The following is a 19,060-nucleotide window of genomic DNA, read 5'->3' on the forward strand; positions in this document are numbered from 1 at the left end:
GATAGTACTACACAGGAAGTTCATACAGTGGCATCTCTCTCTGAAGAGCTTTGGAAGTGATTGTGAGACATGGGAGACAGTGGCAAAGACCACCTTGCATGGCATGCTCACATTAAAGAAGGCGCTGTGTGCTATGGGCAAAGCAGAATTGCAGTAGCTCAAAAGAAATGTGAGGTGTGCAAATTTAGACATCTCCACTCCAAGTACTCATTTGGACTATTTATGCCCTACCTATGGTAGAGCCTTCTGAGCTCATATTGGTCAGATCAGCCACAGTGGGACGCATTGTAACTTGACTCCAACACTCATTTCATAAATAACCTGATCATTGCACTCAATAAATACATATTTGGTAATATATGTTGTACTGATCATTATACTTTTAATAAATATATTGCCACTTCATTATGCTTTACATTTTTATCATGCTTTATGATTCAGAGGTTTAGAGCAGGAATGTGATAGAAAGAGTAGAGCATGAGACTTGAACTCAGGAACAAATGGGTTCAAATCCAGCTTCAAACACTTAACTGGCTGGGAAAGTGAAGATCATTTAACTTCTGTCTGTCTCAGTTTCCTCACCTGTAAAAGGGGAATGATGAGAGTACCTACCTCCCAAGGTTGTTGTGAGGATAAAATCAGATAGTATTTGTAAAGCACTTTGCAAACCTTGAAGTGTTATAAAAATGCTAGCTGTTATTGGCTGCTAGGTGCACTTTTTCATTTCATCCTCACAAATGTTGTTTGGGGTCACCAAATTATGTTGGATATTATTACAGATAAGTATCATAGAGGCCAAGTGATTTCCTTAAGTTCACATAGTAAGTACTTGATGGTTGAGGACTCAAACCTGTTTTTAGACTCTAAGTCCTGGACTCTTTTTATCATGCCATGTGGGCTCATTTCATGACCCATTGAGCCAGACCTCAAAATCCCTAACTACAGGAATGCTCCAAACACCTCCCACAAAATGACATTTTGCTTTTAGATGCATTTCCACAGGAATCTTTTATTTTTTCTGATATTCTCGGAATATGCAGCCATTAAAATGAAATGACATATGACTTAGAGGAAACTGGAGAACTTTTCAGCTTCTTCCTATTTAATATTCCCTTATTTAACCTTAGAGAGATGAAACCTTTGTGTCCTTATTTGCAAAATGAGGGATAAGCCATTTGTAAATTGCAAATTAGTAAATCTAGTCATTTGTAAAATGACATGACTAGCTCTGAAATATGTTGACTATGAACTGAGAAAATAGCAATGTATCACGGATGCTTGGAAAGTTCAATAAAGATAAGACTCAGACTCTCCCACCATTACTCCCCAATAATAAGGCTAGGTCTTGGTAAAGAAATAAATAGATAAATAAATAAACAAACAAATAAATAAATGAATGAATGAATAAATATATACATTAAGTATATATACATACACATGTATATATACATACATATACATATATACACATACATACAAAAATATGCATCTAGATAGAGACAGAGACAGACAGACATATAATTTGGATCCATCTTCGCGATGATATATAGAATTCCACAGTGAGGTAACTCCATCTATCAAGGTAGATTGGCAATTCCTATGCAACTTTAATCTTAGAAAATTTCCTGAACCTCTGACTGAAAATTTAAATGACTGGCCCAGTGTCCCAAAGACAGCGTGTTAGTGACAGGATTAGAGTCTACATCATCCTAATTCTGGTGCTGGCTTTCTCCATAATAATCACACAGTCTCAGTTCCCTCCTTCCTCCCCATCACCCCTAACTTTCTCTTCATATATTCTTTTTCCCTTCTGTTTTCCTCTACTACATGAATAAGGATTTATTCCCTTACCTGGTGGTATAACAGATGAATTTTCAGCATCTGGAAACATTGAGAGAAATCAAAATACTGGGTATTAGTTAATGACTAGCCAGATTCTTAGGCTTTCAACTAATTATTTAGAATACTGTCCATTTGAAAAGATAGACTATTGAGAAGGAGTATTAGAAGTTACCTGAACAGATGACACTAGCATCTTCTCCATGGCCACAGTTGTGGGAAAGCCAGCCTGTATGGGAACACTGTTCGAGAGAATTTTCATTTCCCTTACAGTGCACATTGTCCAGATGAATTTTCCCAGATCCTTGCCCAAAATGGGCCTCGCTTGGTGCTGAAATGGCCCAGCCACATTCTAGTTGCCTGCACACCACATTTGCTTGTTTCATATCCCAGAGATCATCACACACAGTCCCCCATTCTCCTTGGTAATAAACTTCAACTCGTCCCGAACATCTTCCTTCACCTCCTACTAGCCGCAGTGGCACCCATTCTCCTGAACACAAAGAAGGTAGAGTATTAGCTTTTAATCTAACTCTCCAGGTACATTGACATGCTTCATTTCTGCTATTAAAGGAGCCCCTTCTCTTTCTCAATGACCGATCTCTCTAGTCTTATCTCTCTCCCCTCACCCCCGACATCATACACTAGGCTTTAAGTGTGTTGGAAAATTTTAAAGTCCACATGTTTTGTTTTGGTGCCTTTGCCCTCACTAGTTCTCTCCAGCTAGAATTCTTTCTTCCCATTTCTGACTATTGAAATCCTGCCCCGTCTTGAGAGAGCAATTCTCATGTACTTCCTTTAGGAAGCCTTCTATAATCACCTCTTCTGAAAGTGAACTCTCTGCCCTCCAAATTCCCATAGATCTTGGTGGTTTTTGTTTGTTTTTGTTTTTGTTTTTGCTTTTGCTTTTGCTTTTGCAGGGCAATGAGGGTTAAGTGACTTGCCTAGCACATAGCAAGCCCTCAGTAAATTTTTGCTGACTTGGTTGCCCGTGTCTCATTTTTTATCTTTAATTACTTGTTTAAGTAGTTCAGGGTTCAGTCGTTACAATTGTACACTATATATATTTTCTATTTTTCTTTCTCTTCCCATTCTGATCTTACCTCAATGTTTGTTTGTTTTTTTTATAGAGAAACTTTTCTACCAAACAGCCTCATGGGGTCCCATGGGTCTCTAATTTCCCCATCAAGGGAGAGTATCTTGGGGGTATTGTCAAGGTCCTACTAGGACCTCATGTCAAGAGGTCTCTTTCTTTTCTCTGCTACCTTTAAATAAATTTAAATAATTTATGGAAAATTTAAATAAATTTGTCTTATTGCTTGTCAAGAAGGCACTTTTATTTGCCACAGAATTGCAAGTTATAGCTCTAGTAATACCTATGCTCCGTGTGTGTGTGTGTGTGTGTGTGTGTGTGTGTGTGTGTGTGTGTGTATTTGGGAATATAGAACTTTGAGTTAGAAAACCTTACTTGGAGATCTGGTTTCACCAATTACTAACTGTAAGTGACCATGGGTAGGTAATAATCCTGTATGATCTGACTGAGTTCTTATGAATAATGAGTGAAATATTATCTATAAAGAGTATTGCAAGAAAAAAAATGGGCTATGTAAAGGTGAGGCATACAACAGAATTTCTCTCTATCATTAACAATTACTTTTTCTTTGACACAGACACAGATATCATTGGAATTTAACTCTTCTGACATCCTTCTTTTTTCTTTATGGAGGGGTATGCTCTGATTGTTAAAGACCAGGGAATCATGAAAAAAAATATGCCTTACCTTGAGATTTAGAAGGAGCTGCATTTTCATGATCTACAACATAAGAAATAAACATTTACTGTCTGTTTTGTTGCCCTATTATTGAACATCAGAAGCAAGACAGTATTAATGTTACATAAACCCTAATCAGCTTCAACATTTTCTGGGCATGAAAGAAACAACCCACATTAAATGAGTGTCAGATGTTTATGCTGTGTTTGTTTTTTTTCCTCCCATGGAGACTTGACTTGGGAGTGGACCTGCAAAAAAGTCCCATACTTTCCTTATGCTTAGTGAAGTTTTGAGATTATTCACATATGAATAGATACCTAATAACCATTTGTAGATTGCTTGAATGAATGGAGAACTTGTTGCCTTACAAGGCAACTTTTAACATGGATGACACCTTACTATACTTTAACTCTTTTCTAAAGGTAAAAAGGGGCAATATTTCATAGAAAATGAATCTGATGCTCATATAATTAGTTTATGCAATGATTTTGATCTACCTGGAAGGACAGCTGCTGAGTGTTCGGCTAACATCAGTGATGGCTTAGAAACTGGATGTTCAGGAGGTACTAGGAAATAAAATATAAACAGAAAACATTATTGTTGTTGAATCAAAATTATTATAATAATTATTATTTTATTATAAAATATTATAATAAGGTAAATAAGTTTAGGAAAATAAGGAATACTAAATGGTAATAAATGATTTCTGCACTCATGATGGATTATGGATATATAGTGATAAATGAATTTAGATAATTCATTTAATCCGGTCTTTTCAATTTCTAAGGATTGAGACTGAGCCCAAGAAGCTAAGTGACTTATGCAAGATCATATAGATAGTAACTGGAAAGACCAGGGTTTATACTTGTTTCCTCAATCTAAGTCTAGTCTTCTTTTTGCTGGTTGTTCTCTCCAGATATGTTTGACTCTTTGTGACCCTATTTGGAGTCTCCTTGGCAAAGATACTGGAGGGCTTTGCCATTTCCTCCTCCAGCTCATTTTACATATTAGGAAACTGAGGCAAATAGTATTAAGTCATTTGCCCAAGGTCACACAGCTAGTAAGTGTTTGAGGCTAGATTTGAATTCAGGAAGAGGAGTCTTCCTGACTCCAGGTCCAGTACTCTATCCTCTGAGCCACCTAGCTTCCCCTTTCTGTTGTACCACATAGTAAAAAAGGACCCTATAAGTGGATTCAGCACAAACCAACTAAATGAAACAGAATAAAATACAAGAAAAAAACCAAAATAATGTAAATAACCCTTCATCTGCAAGGTCTCTAGTTAGGAAAGAAAATGATATTGCTTTGCTGCTTGTGGACGACCCCATAGGAACGACAATTTTAATAAATAATATCTGATTTTCAACACTAACCTCCAATGGTGACATAAAAATGCATTTTAGGGTCAACTTTCAAGTATATACTATATGAGTTAATCATGGAAAATTTTAAAAATCTACTCAACTATTTCAGAATAAAACTGAAATAGCAAATGTTTCATTTTAGAAATTATTTCTGGTTATATACTGTTTTCAATAATTTAGTAATTGTTCTCCTTCATTAGTGAGCTAATCAAGGCACGTGATGGGGTGGAAAATGAGACACACATTGTAAGGTCCCACTTCCTACCCCTGAACCCCAGACTTGCTTAGTTACAGAAGAAAAATATATTTATTGTGTTAGGTGCCTCATTGTGGAGATTCACTGTAATATGATTTTCCTAGTCAAAGCCATTGCTTAGTGCTGATCCCAGAACATGGAAACCACATTGTTATACAGGATTTTTTTTTCATAATAACTATTATTATTAATAATGCCTTTCATGCATTTTATAGTTTTTAAGTATTTCCTTATCCTTACAACAACCATGTCAACTGGGTAGGTATAATATTTCAATATATCTATACACATATACCTGTAGACAATATTTCTTTACAAGTGCATGTTAATATATATGTAAATACCTAAATGCATTTAATAAATGTATTTAAAATGTAACCTGAGGGCAGCTAGGTGGCACAGTGGATAGAGCACCAGCCCTGGACTCAGGAGGACCTGAGTTCAAATCTGACCTCAGGACACTTGACACTTACTAGCTGTGTGACCCTGGGAAAGTCACTTAACCCCAATTGCCTCATTAAAAAAAAATGTAACCTGAGCCTGTGATTGCATTGGTGTATAGAAATCCCCATGAGGAACTTTATCTACCAATGTAGAGTGGCACTTTCTCTGCAACTTATAGTCATAACTATACATACATATAGATATACATATATATGTATGTGTATGTATATACACACACATATATACATATATACATACACACATATATACATATATACATACACATACATATATACACATACACATACATATACATATATATACACATACACATACATATACATATATACACATACATATACATATATATACACATACACATACATATACATATATATATATATATATATATATATATATATATATATATATAAATAAAACTATTGTTATCTGGAGACACTGAAAGGTTAAGGGACTTGCCCAGGTTCATATAGCCAGAAGGAGTCAGAGGCAGGACTTGATCTAGATCTCCCTAACTCAGAGCCCAGCTCCCTATCCCATGTGCCATACTTCCTCTCATAGGGCAGATATTACTAACTCCTTTTTTATTTTATTTTATTTTATTTTATTTTTTGGTGAGGCAGTTGGGGTTAAGTGACTTGCTCAGGGTCACATAACTAGTAAATTTCAAGTGTCTGAGACCAGATTTGAACTCAGATCCTCCTGAATCCAGGACCGGTGCTCTATCCACTGCGCCACCTAGCTGCTCCCTAACTCCTTTTTTAAAATGAGGAAACTAAGGCTCAGAATGACTTAGAGACTTGTTCCAGGTCCCATGACTACTAAGTGGAAGAGCTAGGACTAGATCTATTCTCCAGATTCTGTCCATTCCACCTTGCTATCTAGCCCTGGGAGCACTGGCTATAATGGAACTTGCTACCATAAAGGCAGTTCAAGTGTCCCTTTTGAACTTTGTAAAACTCACAGCGGGGGCAGCTAGGGGGTGCCATAGCAATAGAGCGCTAGGCCTGAAGTCATCTTCCAGAGTTTAAATATGGGCTCAGACTTTTACCAGCTGTGGGACCCTGGCCAAGTCACTTAGCCCTATTTGCCTCAATTTCCATATCTATAAAATGAGCTGGAGAAGGAAATGGCAAACCACTTCAGTATCTTTGCCAAGAAAACCCCGAATAGGATCATGAAGAGTCAGACATGACAACACCAATAACAACAAAACTCACATCATTTAGGTGAGATGGTAGCTAATATTTGACTCACATATAATGTGTCCTACCTGTGAATAGAGAAGTTGGAGAACTAGCACCTATCAGTGAGAAAGAGACAAAGAGCCCATTACTGGTACATCTTTCTCAGTGTCTCTAGGATTCCATCATTCATTCCTTTGCCTTTTTTTTTTTTTGGTGGGGCAATGGGGGTTAAGTGACTTGTCCAGGGTCACACAGCTAGTAAATGTTAAGCGTTTGAGGCCGGATTTGAACTCAGGTCCTCCCGACTCCAGGGCCGATGCTCTATTCACTGCGCCACCTAGCTGCCTCTCATAGTATCCTTAGGTATCCAAATAGGAGGTAGTATTTGGAGAGGAAGAAAAGAGTGAGTCAAATCGGACACCTCCAGAATCTTTTTGACGATCAGTTATGGGGAGGGGCACTGACCATCTCTGTGTGTGAGCCAGCTCTGCACATTGTACAATTCTTCCTGAGACGACTCCAAAGTGAGAACTTTTTGAGAACAAGTCGATTTATACTCTCTTTCTTAGCTTATGATACCAGCTCCATTCTTATTCCAAAGATATTTTTTTTTATGAGACAATTGGGGTTAAGTGACTTGCCCAGGGTCACACATAGCTAGTAAGTGTTAAGTGTCTGAGGCCAGATTTGAACTCAGGTCCTTCTGAATCCAGGGCCGGTGCTCTATCCACTGCACCACCTAGCTGCCCCTCCAAAGATTCTTATACATAGTTCCCCGGGTTTCTTGGTAGAGAGTGTTGACATATTGTGAAAACCTATCCACTAACCTCACTGTTATCTAAGGAACCACAATAGTGAGATTTAGCACAACATTTGGCACACAGTAGATATTTAACCAATGTGTTTTGGCTGACTATTTTAGGAATGAGGTGTGCGTATGTGTGTGTGCATGTGTGCGTGTGTGCGTGTGTGCGTGTGTGCGAGAGAGAGAGAGAGAGAGAGAGAGAGAGAGAGAGAGAGAGAGAGAGAGAGAGACAGAGAGAGAGAGAGAGAGAGAGAGAGAGAGAGAGAGAGAGAGAGAGAGAGAGAGAGAGAGAGAGAGAGAGAAACAGAACTGAATTTGAAAGGGAAGAAGCCTGGGAGAATACAATGGAAAGAGAACTTTGGTTTGGAGTGAGAGGATCTGGCTTTAAGGACCATCTCTGCTACTTTATACTAGGTTGCTTTGAGGACGTCCATTAACCTCCCTGGATCTTAATTTCCTCACCCATCAAATAAGAGGGTTGGACAAGATGGTTTCTGAGGTCCCTTCTAGCTCTAGAGGTATGACCCACTATCACCTGGTCTCAAGATCTATACGTGCCATTTATCTAGGTGGCCATGGGCAAGTCATTCAATCTCTTTGGGACTCAGTTTCTGCAGCTATTCTAGGCAGGGTTAGACTAGATAATCTTAAAAGTCCCTCTCATCCACAATTCTGGGTATTTTCCTTCCCCCCCCCCATGTCTGGTATCCTCTTCCTCCTCATTTCTGCCTCCTGTTTTCCATGGCTTCCTCAAGTCTTAGTTAAAATCCCAGTTTCTTCAAGAAGCCTTTCTTGATCGTGCTTAATCCTTGTGTCTTCCCTCTGAGATTATTTCCAATTTGTCCAGTATATATCTTATTTGTACACAATTGTTTGCATGTTGTCTCTCCCATTAGATTCTGAGTTCCTTGATAGCAGCGACTTTCTTTTTCTCCCAAGCAATTAGCACAGCACCTGACATATAGTAGGCGATTAATAAGTATTTGTTGACTAAATAAATGAGCTTTTGATTCTAGGAACATCTATCCATCCATCCATCCATCCATCCATCCATCCATCCATCCATCCATCCATCCATCCATCCATCCATCCATCCATCCATCCATCTTTTGGTATTTATTATGTCAACTAAATACAAAGTTCAGCATTGGAGAGATGAAGAAACGAACTAAATATGGTTTAAACCCTTATGGAAAAATCTCTAGGAAGATCAGAAACATACAAAAATATGATACAATGCTATACCTTATGGTGCAGAATGCAATGTAAATAAGGGTGGTTTAAGTACTATGGAAGGATGAGGAAAGATATGAACCTGTCGTCAGTATATTCACCTTTATTGTAAAAATCAGAAGGCAAATCAAATAAGTAACCTCAACAGGAACGTTGCTTCTTCTTTGCTTGCCTAATTATGATAAGAACTGTCACCTGGATTGACATTCCCAGCTTATTCATTCTCCTTAACTTCTGCCACGAACAAAGGATGGACTATGAAATTTCACAAAGTGACAGAGTTGGAAAGGTGGGACTACTTCACAAATATCTCTGAAATTTTCAAAGGAACATTAACCTCTGGTCACAGAGGCACTATGGTTTGGGGTTGCGGTAATAGCATTAGTCAAAAGTCCCAGGTTCATGCCCTGGTACCATTTACTAACTATGTGACCTTGACTTTGAATATGCCATTTAACTTCCCAGAGACTTAATTTCCTTGTCAGTAAAATGGAGATTATAGCACTTGACCTGCCTATTTCCCAAGGATAGTGTGATGATCCAGTGAGATAATGGATCTTGAAAGCAATTCAAAACCCATAGATGCTATTTAAATAAAAATATTATTATATAAACAAGTTTGACTCTCCCTTATTTAGGAGAGTGTGTTAATTTAGGAATGTAGATTTGTGGGCTCCAAAGATGTTATAAAATTGACATGATAATAACTCAGAAAAAGAGAGCTACAGAAAATAAGTTCCTAAATGGCAGTGAATTAAGCAAAAGCATTGCCTTACCTTCTGATAAATGGGATGTATGAATGACTGCACTCTCTTTTGAGGGTATTAGAGCAGCTATTCCACTAGTTGATAATGTGACCAAATGGAGATGATATCACTCTATTAGTACCTTAGATATAGTCCTGTTCTCTGTAATGACCAATTTAGCTCTGTCACAAACACTCCCCTAATGGAAAGAGCAAGGCACTTGGACTTGGAAGACTAAGGATCAAATCCCAGCTCTGTAACTTCCTAACTTTTTGATTGGGAGGAAGTTACTTAATGTTATTAGGCCTCAATTTCCTTAGGTGTAAAATTCAGAAAATGACACTTATAACATCTACCTTGTGGGGTTTGTGTGAAGCTCAAATGAGAAATAATATACACCCAAATTCTCTGCTTACTGTGCTATACAAATGCAAGGGCTTTACTCTTAGTAATGCTTATAATGAAAAAATAAGTTGTCTCATTTACTAAACTCTAAGTTTCTAGTACACGTATAGTTCTTTAATTTGCCCTTTAGGTCCTGGAATAAAATCAGAATTATAACTAGTTGTCAACAGAAATGTGTTATTGCATTCACCAGTTTATTTGTGTCTAGAACTACGGAATATTTGCTATGCAATGAGGTTAAAGGAAAGTTGGTAACCTGAGAAGCGTACTTTCTATTGATGAAGAAAACTGGATGAGCTTACAGTCCTTATTTGGGAAGCAGAGGGGGAGGTGACCTCTTCTCGGAGATAGTCACTATCTTTTGCCTTTTTTTTTTCTGCCCAGTTTTTAACACAGTGCCTGGTATATAGTAGGCACTTAAAACTCTTTCTTGAATTGGACTGAAGTTTGTCCTCTGATGCATACTGGTTGGGTGATGATGGGTAAATTATTTAATCTCTTGGTTTCTCAAGCAACTCTCTTAAGTATATAGGTTGTATAACAGTTACAGATCTGATCTGGTACAGGAGGTTTTTTCACTGAGAATTTCCTACAAAGATAAAATATTAGGTCTGTACTGAAAAAGAAAAATGAAGCGTATTTAACTCTAAATCTTGCCATAGGGGCCAGGAAACTTTGAACACCTTTATAGCATTCATCTTGTTTAGGATATTGTAACTCTTTGATACTGCATAAATCAGACTTTCTCATCCAAGGGACTATTTAGCCAAATGAGGTCATGTCTTCAAAAACTAAATCCAAGGAAATATTTAGGAAAATATTACAGAAATATCTCCACATATATATAGCTACATAGATGCCAAATGTCAGGTTATGTTTAAGCACCCAGATGTTTGGCATTGTGAAGGTAGAGTCTAAATAATATGCCCTGTGTGTCTCTTTTCTTTCTCCCTATATGTTATTCACTTGTTTCAGTTGTGTCCAACTCTTAGTGATCCCATTTGGGGTTTTCTTGGCAAAGATACTGGAGCGGTTTGCCATTTCCTTCTCCAGCTCATTTTACAGATGAGGAAACTAAGGCATATAGAGTTAAGTGATTTGCACAGGGTCACAACCTAATAAGTATCTTTGGTTAGATTTTAACTCAGCAAGATGAGTCTTCCTGACCCCAGGTCTAGCCCTCTATACACTGCACCATTTCACTGTGTAAAGAGAACCAAAAGAATATTTAGCAAGTTCAAATACATATGTCATCCTACCTACTGTTTGTTTTTTTGTGTGTGGGGCAATGAGGGTTAAGTGACTTGCCCAGGGTCACACAGCTAGTGAGTGTCAAGTGTCTGAGGCCGGACTTGAACTCAGGTCCTCCTGAATCCAGGGCCGGTGCTCTATCCACTGCACCACCTAGATGCCCCTACCTACTGGTTTTGTATCATTTAAAGAGTCAGTGCCTCTGTGTCTATGTGCATGTATGTGTGTGTGAGTGTGAGAGACAGAGACAGGGAAACAGAGACAGAGACAGAGACAGAGAGACAGAGAGGCAGAGACAGACACAGAGAGGCAGAGACAGACACAGAGAGACAGAGACAGACACAGACACAGACACACAGACATACACACACAGACATACAGACACACACACAGACACACACACAGACACACACACACACAGACACACACACACACAGACACACACACACACACACACACAGACACACACACACACACACACACACAGAATGTTAACAGATTTTTTCATTGCCCTCACTGCCTCCAGCACCACATCATCAATTGCTAAAGTGCTTGAGGAATCACGAAGTGGCCTTCAATGGGTATCAAAGAAGTAAATCTGAGCAGATGACTCCAGCATCTTCTTGGTGCCCACAATCGTGTGTATCCCTGCCCAGTGGGGGCACTGCCCACATGGCTCTCTTTCCCCATGCACTGCACATTGTCCAGAAGGATTTTTCCTGAGCCTGCTCCTAAGTGGGCCCCTCCCAGGGTTGAAATGGATTAGCTGAAATCCAGTTGTTGGCGCACCACATCAGTCCCATCAGTCCCATCAGTGCCAGAGCTTTTCACACACACAGGTTCCTTGAGAATGAACAATGCTGTCCAGTCATCTAAGGAAACGCAATGGTGAGAATTCATGTATATTCTAGGATATTAAACTTTTTCTGGCCCACTCTTTTAGGTGGCCTGAGGCTCATCTCATTTTCTTCTCAATCCCTAATAATTTTGTAAGCCTGGGGACCAGGAGATTATTTTGCCTAAAGTTTGAGCCAAAAGGTTCAAATGTCTTTATTTCTGCTTGTCTGTGATAATGAGCAATATTCCTTGGGACAACAGTCATGGCTGAAGCTTCTTGCCTTTTAACCCAAGAGATATGGAAGGGATCAAATTTAGAAATATTGTGGCAGAGGGATGACATGTAGAATAAGAACTGCTTGCTCCCCCTAGTGGCTACAATGTTAACAAATGTCCTTTACAGGTTGCTGGTGCAACCATCTTTATGTAAACATAAAAGATGTGTTAATGAGTTCCAGAGAGGTGAGATGACCTCTTCAAGGTCAACCAGCAAGTTAAGACCCAAGCAAAGACTTCACCACAGTACTAATGATTCTAAATTCAAGGCTTTTGGAATTTAATGAATATTTATCTCTGGATATACATTAAAATTTCCTTAGAAAGTAGACATTCAGATTGCATTTAATAAATCCTCAGGGAACAATATAGAAATTGATTCCAGCATTCAAGATGATAGCTTTCCTGCCTACCAGCAGCTTTCCATTTAATGAAAAGGCAACAGAGACCCAGAAAAACAACAAAAATCCAGTAGCAGAGAAAATGGAAAAAAATATTTTAAAGTTCACTTTCCTGCATATAAGCTTTTCCATAGCATTCTGTGTCATGTTGGCAAACAAACAATTGATTCACACTTTCTTGTTGATCTTTCTCAGATCCTACTGCTCGCTCTGCCTCCCTACCTATGTTTTTCTATCTCCAATAGTTTCAGGCCAGAGCTTCAGTGAAAACACCTCTGGAATTATGCTTAAAGAGTTACTAAATTACCTATACCCTTTGACCCAGCAATACCACTTGGTATATTTCCAAAGATGATATGGGAAAAGAAAAAAAGAACCTATATGTTCTAAAATGTTTATAGCAGTTCTCTTTATGAGAGCAAAGAACTGGAAATTTCACGAATGCCCATCAATTGGGGAATGGCTGAACAAGTTGTGATATATGACTATGGTGGAATTCTCATGTGCTATAAGAAATGATGAGCTCAATTATTTTAGAAAAACATGGAAAGACTTGAAAGAAGTAACAAAGAGAAAAATGAGTAGAACCAAAAGAACACTGTATACAGCAACAACAATATTGGGTTTTTTGTTTGTTTGTTTGTTTTTTGTGGGGCAATGAGGGTTAAGTGACTTGCCCAAGGGTACAGCTAGTAAGTGTCAAGTGTCTGAGGTCAGATTTGAATTCAGGTCCTCCTGAATCTAGAGCTGGTGCTGCACCACCTTGCTGCCCCTCAGCAATATTGTTTTAAGAACAACTTTGAGGGGGCAGCTAGGTGGCGCAGTGAATAGAGCACTGGCCCTGGAGTCAGGAGTACCTGAGTTCAAATCTGAACTCAGGACACTTGACACTTACCAGCTGTGTGACCCTGGGCAAGTCACTTAACCCTAATTGCCTAAAAAAAAAAAAGAATAAATAAGTAATTTTGTCTTTTATAAATACTCAAATTAACAATAAAGGAATATGATAAATAGAAGTATGGACAAGATAATTTAACATTTTATATATGCATGTGTATATATGTATACATATATATATATATACACACACACACCTATTTGTGTCTAATGGTAGTCATCGGGGTGGGGGGGAAGGAAGAAAAAAATTACGTGATAATTTGTATATTTGAAAGGAATAGCAAGTTATGCTTAGTAGATTTGCACTTTCATGTGCAATCATATTTTTCATTGTAATATGTTATGGAAATGTTGGTTTTCTTCCATAAATTAAAACCAAAAAAAATTTTTAAAGTTTAAAATACAAATAAGAATTCAGTTAAATGCCTACATACATATCATAATAACTTAACCTGTTGGCAAGTCTGCTAGTTGATCATTATCAGGCTCTTACACATCAGAAGTTCTTAATCAATGCTCCATGATTGATTAGAAATTTTTAAAAAATCAGAAAAATTATTAGACTCTAAAAAGCTTTGGTTTAATGTCTTCACTCTCGATTTTTGGCTTGGCTTCCTCAAACAGTGAGGCAGGAAGCTTTTCCATTGCAGCACGACTGAGCAATTTTAGGTAGACTCTTCATAACTTTAAAATATGTACTCTAGCTACACGGTCCATTGGAACACTTTAGACATCTGTGAGTCCCCATCATGCAAGGAACTACTAAGTACGATGAGGTAATGCCTTGAACAGCCAAATCTTTAGATACATTTTAGGGGAAGAGTGAAGGAATTTCTCCACCTGGGAAAGTCTTTTTTAAGGAAGCACCCAGATGTTTGGAATCATGTAGAACCAAATTAATGGCTGAACTTTTTAGCTTGTATCCAGCTGTTTGACTGTGTTAACTGGTCTCCATGAAGATATAGCATAAACAATATAATATATACAAAAATGCTATTCGAGTGTTTCTTTTCATTTCCTCTTCCTGTCTTATTGACCTCTTGTCCCATCTTTATGGGGTGAATTCAGGTGAAATAAAACAGCTGTTTTGTGTTGTGTGAACCAAATAATCTGCAGATTGACTCTTCCTTTGCACCATTTTTTTGTTATCAATCAATAAACATTTATTGATATACTATATACCCACTATATACTATGCTAAGTACACCTAAATAATAGCTGTATGTGTGAAAACTGTCCTGCCTGTTGGGACAGTCAATGAAGAATCAGCCCTTCCCCTGTGAAGGGAGGACAACTCCTATCTATCCATACCTTGTCAATTTTATTCTCATTGTGAAGCCGATTTTCTTTTTCACATTTTTTTTTCAGGGCAATGAAAGTTAAGTGACTTGCCCAGGGTCACACAACTAGTAAGTGTCAAGTGTCTGAGGCTGGATTTGAACTCAGGTTCTCTTGAATCCAGGGACAGGGTTTTATCCACTGTGCCAACTAGCTGCCCCAGTGAAGTTGATTTTCTTGTGCCCAAGTACAAGACTTATCATAGCCTAAGTATAATGATGTTCATCACCAGGTTATCCTCAGGAAATTTTTTGGCTACATCAATCCTCTAAAACTATCTCTCAAGAAATGGAGGGGTTGTAATCTGAAATAGTAGAAAGATTAACCACTCCAGAAACATCAGATCCTTTAAGTAGTGAAACACACTACCAAAAGCATTGGAGTGTATAATGAGGGAGTTTATTTCATAAAATAATGCAAGAATTCTCTTTTGTGTTTGCTCAAATGAGTGGACAATAGTGAGACTAAGGAATAGGCTAGAAGGAATGCTGAAATTCTCTGCTAATAAATGAGAAAGATGGTGCATGATGATTTCTGGGATGTAGAATCATAGAATAATAGATTTAGAATTGGAAAGGACTCCAGAAGTTAACTAGTCCAAACTCCTTATTTTGATTTTGTTTTGGTGAAGCAATTGGGGCTGTGACTTGCTCATGGTCACACAGTTAGGGTGTCAAGTGTCTGAGGTCAGATTTGAACTCAGGTCCTCCTGACTCCATGGTCAGTATTCTATCCACTGTGCCACCTAGCTGCCCCCAAACTCCTTATTTTACAGATGAGGAAACTGAGGTCCAGAGAGGTGGAGTTGCATGCCCTAAGCAATGCAGGAAATAAAAGTAAAGCTGATATTCAAAGGTAGGTCTTCAGACTCTAAAACTAATCTTCTTCTTCTTCTTCTTCTTCTTCTTCTTCTTCTTCTTCTTCTTCTTCTTCTTCTTCTTCTTCTTCTTCTTCTTCTTCTTCTTCTTCTTCTTCTTCTTCTTCTTCTTCTTCTTCTTCTTCTTCTTCTTCTTCTTCTTCTTCTTCTTCTTCTTCTTCTTCTTCTTCTTCTTCTTCTTCTTCTTCTTCTTCTTCTTCTTCTTCTTCTTCTTCTTCTTCTTCTTCTTCTTCTTCTTCTTCTTCTTCTTCTTCTTCTTCTTCTTCTTCTTCTTCTTCTTCTTCTTCTTCTTCTTTTTGGTGAGGCAATTGGGGTTAAGTGACTTGCCCAGAGTCACACAGCTAGTATTAAGTGTCTGAGGTCGAATTTGAACTCAGGTCCTCCTGACTCCAGGGCCAGTGCTCTATCTACTATGCCACCTAGCTGCCCCCAAACTAAGATTCTTTCTACTATTTCTTGCTTCCTTTCTGTAAATGAGGTTCATGGGATAAGAGGTGGTATGACTGGTTCCTTCCAATCCAAAGAGGGGTCCATTTTGGAGCAGTCTCAGAAAAAATTTATTCTAGGTGAGGTGACAATATGCAAAGCATGAAAAACAGCCAAAGCAGTGTGAGTGTCAGAAAGATGTTCAATTCATCTGATCTGGTTTACTTCTTCTCTTCCTCACTTTCAGATTTGTCCCCATCATAAAATACATTATAGGAAAGTCTTTGAACGGCAGGCTTTGGGTGGGCTTCAAGCTCTACACAAGTCAGGAGTGTGATTCAGCAATCAAACAAGAAAGCAAAGATACTGGAGTGGTTTGTCATTTCCTTCTCCAGCTCAGTTTACAGATGAGGGAACTGAGGAAAACAGGGTTAAGTGACTTGCGCAGGGTGAAATAGCTAGTGTTTGAGGCTGGATTTGGAGCCCCACTCATTATCCTTCCAAGGAACTTTACAGACAGAATATTTCTCCCCGTCCATCACTCTCCCTTTGTATATTGTTTTTCCATTAGAATTTAAGGGTAGAGCTCTCAAACTCACAACACAATTGCTCCAAAAAACATCCAAATAATGCCATAGCAGTAAAACCCACAGAAGAATGTGCTGAAATCATCTTCTAACCAAGAACGGCTTGGAAGGTTGGAAGGAGAGAGCTGCTGTGCTGAGACAGGAATGGAGTCCAACCCCACAGTCACCCTGACACAGATCCAGTCCCAGGAAGGCCTCACCAGAGAAAGAGACCCCCCAGAACCTCTGAATCAACTGAAGCGCCAGTGTCATCTGGAACTAAGCTCACAGTCTGGTGAGAGGGCTGAGCCCTGGGCAGGGGGGAGACTACAGGGGTCTATGCTGGTGGGTGCTGAGGCAGAACTTGGGTTTTTCACCCCTGCTAGGAACCAGGAGGTAGGCTTGAGTAACAGTGGCCCACGTGGGGGAAGGGTACAGGCTCTTTGGAGCTGACAACCACAACACACAAAGCTGGTTGATTAGCAAGTTGGTCTGGGGTCATCTATGGACCAGGGAACAGGACAGGTGAGTGAAGAACCTGATCCTCCTTAAATCATACCACCTGGGACTTTGAAGCTTGGGATGCTGCAGCCTGGAAACAGTGCCTAACTTTAAGGAGCTAAAAGTCAAGTAAAAGAAAGGCAAGATGAGCAGAGAAAGATGAGGACCATAGAAAGTTTCTTCAGTGACAAGGAAGATCGAGGTGCACCCTCAGAGGAAGTAGTCAACATCAGGGCCCCTATATCTAAAGCTTCCAAGAAAAATATGAATTGGCCTCAGGCCATATAGGCACTCAAAAAGGACTTTGAAGATAAAGTTAGAAAGGTTGAGGAAAAAAATGGAAAGAGAAATGAGGGTGACGTAGGAAAGACATGAGAAAAAAGTCAACAGCTTGAAAAGTCAAATTGGCCAAATGGAAAAGAAGGTACAAAAGCTCTCGGAGTCTGGATTTGAACTCAGGAAGTTGAGTCTTCCTGACTGAACACCCAATGTTTTATCCACTTAGCCCACAACTGTCCAATCCTAACAGTTAGGCATGTCCAAACAGGGAATGAGTTGCCTCAGCAAGTCGGAGGTTTCCCCTCTTGGGAAAGTTTCAAGTAGAAGCTAGACAAGAACATGTTGGCCATGTTCCAGTGGGTATTCCTTTTGTGCATGGGTGGGACAAAATGACTGATGAGATCCCTTCCAACTCTTAAATTCTATGATTTTGTGCTAACAGCTCCTCTACTCACTGTCAAAGCTTTTCTCACTTGTCAGTGTCTACTAGGAGAAGCAGTTAGGCTTTCATTGATAGTAAACTCTAGGCTTGAGGTCAAGAAGACCCAAGTTTAAATCCTTCCCTAGATCCCTTTTAGCTGTGTGATCCTCAGCAAATCACACTTTAAAAAATCCCCTCATTTTTCAGTGTCCTCAGCTGTAAATTGGGGGTAGTAGCAATAGGTACCTCACAGGGTTGGTATGAAGATCAAAGAAGATAATGTATCTGAAAAGCTTTGAATCTTTAAAGTACTATATACGTGTAAGCATGAGCCAGCTTATGCTCGGATGGCATTGCCTTTGAGAGCCCACATTCATCTTCATGCCATGATGAAGTATTAGCATTGGGTTCAATTTTTGGAGTGTTTTGTTTTGTTTGTTTTGTTTAGCTTCCTCCGTGCACTTTGGTGATCAGTGGGCTTTGTAGAGACTTCACTTTTTAAAAATTCCACAGTCACTATATAACTTCTACATCTTACCACCATGAAGTAGATTTGCTGTAGAAATTGTATGCTTCCTTTATATCTTTCTAAAATGACACACTCTTCCCTAAAGCAACAATAGCACTTATACAGTGTTTAGGTTTGCAATACACATTGTATCTCATCTAATTTTGTCCTTACTACAACCTGGTGAGATAGGTGCTATTATTATATCCATTTTATGGATGAAAAAACAGAGACTGAGAGATGTTGAGTAACTTGTCCAAGGTCACACATCTACTAAGTGCCCAAAGCAAGATTTGAACTCACATATTCCTCATTCTGAGGCAGCTAGGTGTCTAGATCGCCACCCTGGGTAGATTGCCCAGCATGGAGTCAGGAAGACTCATCTTCCTGAGTTCAAATCCAGCTTCTACA

The 19,060-nt window shown here is 38.9% G+C and overlaps 1 protein-coding gene across 1 annotated transcript in view; it reads right to left on the reverse strand.

Moving 5' to 3' along the window:
* Window positions 1-19,060, reverse strand: part of LOC122738329 (deleted in malignant brain tumors 1 protein-like) — a 146,609-nt gene that overhangs the window by 112,417 nt on the left and 15,132 nt on the right. Inside the window, 4 exon segments of the mRNA XM_043980376.1 lie at window positions 1,852-1,881; window positions 2,015-2,332; window positions 3,620-3,652; window positions 4,108-4,176. Of these exon segments, the coding sequence (XP_043836311.1) occupies window positions 1,852-1,881; window positions 2,015-2,332; window positions 3,620-3,652; window positions 4,108-4,176 (450 nt within the window).

This window comes from Dromiciops gliroides, chromosome 2, assembly GCF_019393635.1.
Source record: "Dromiciops gliroides isolate mDroGli1 chromosome 2, mDroGli1.pri, whole genome shotgun sequence".
NCBI lineage: Eukaryota > Metazoa > Chordata > Mammalia > Microbiotheria > Microbiotheriidae > Dromiciops > Dromiciops gliroides.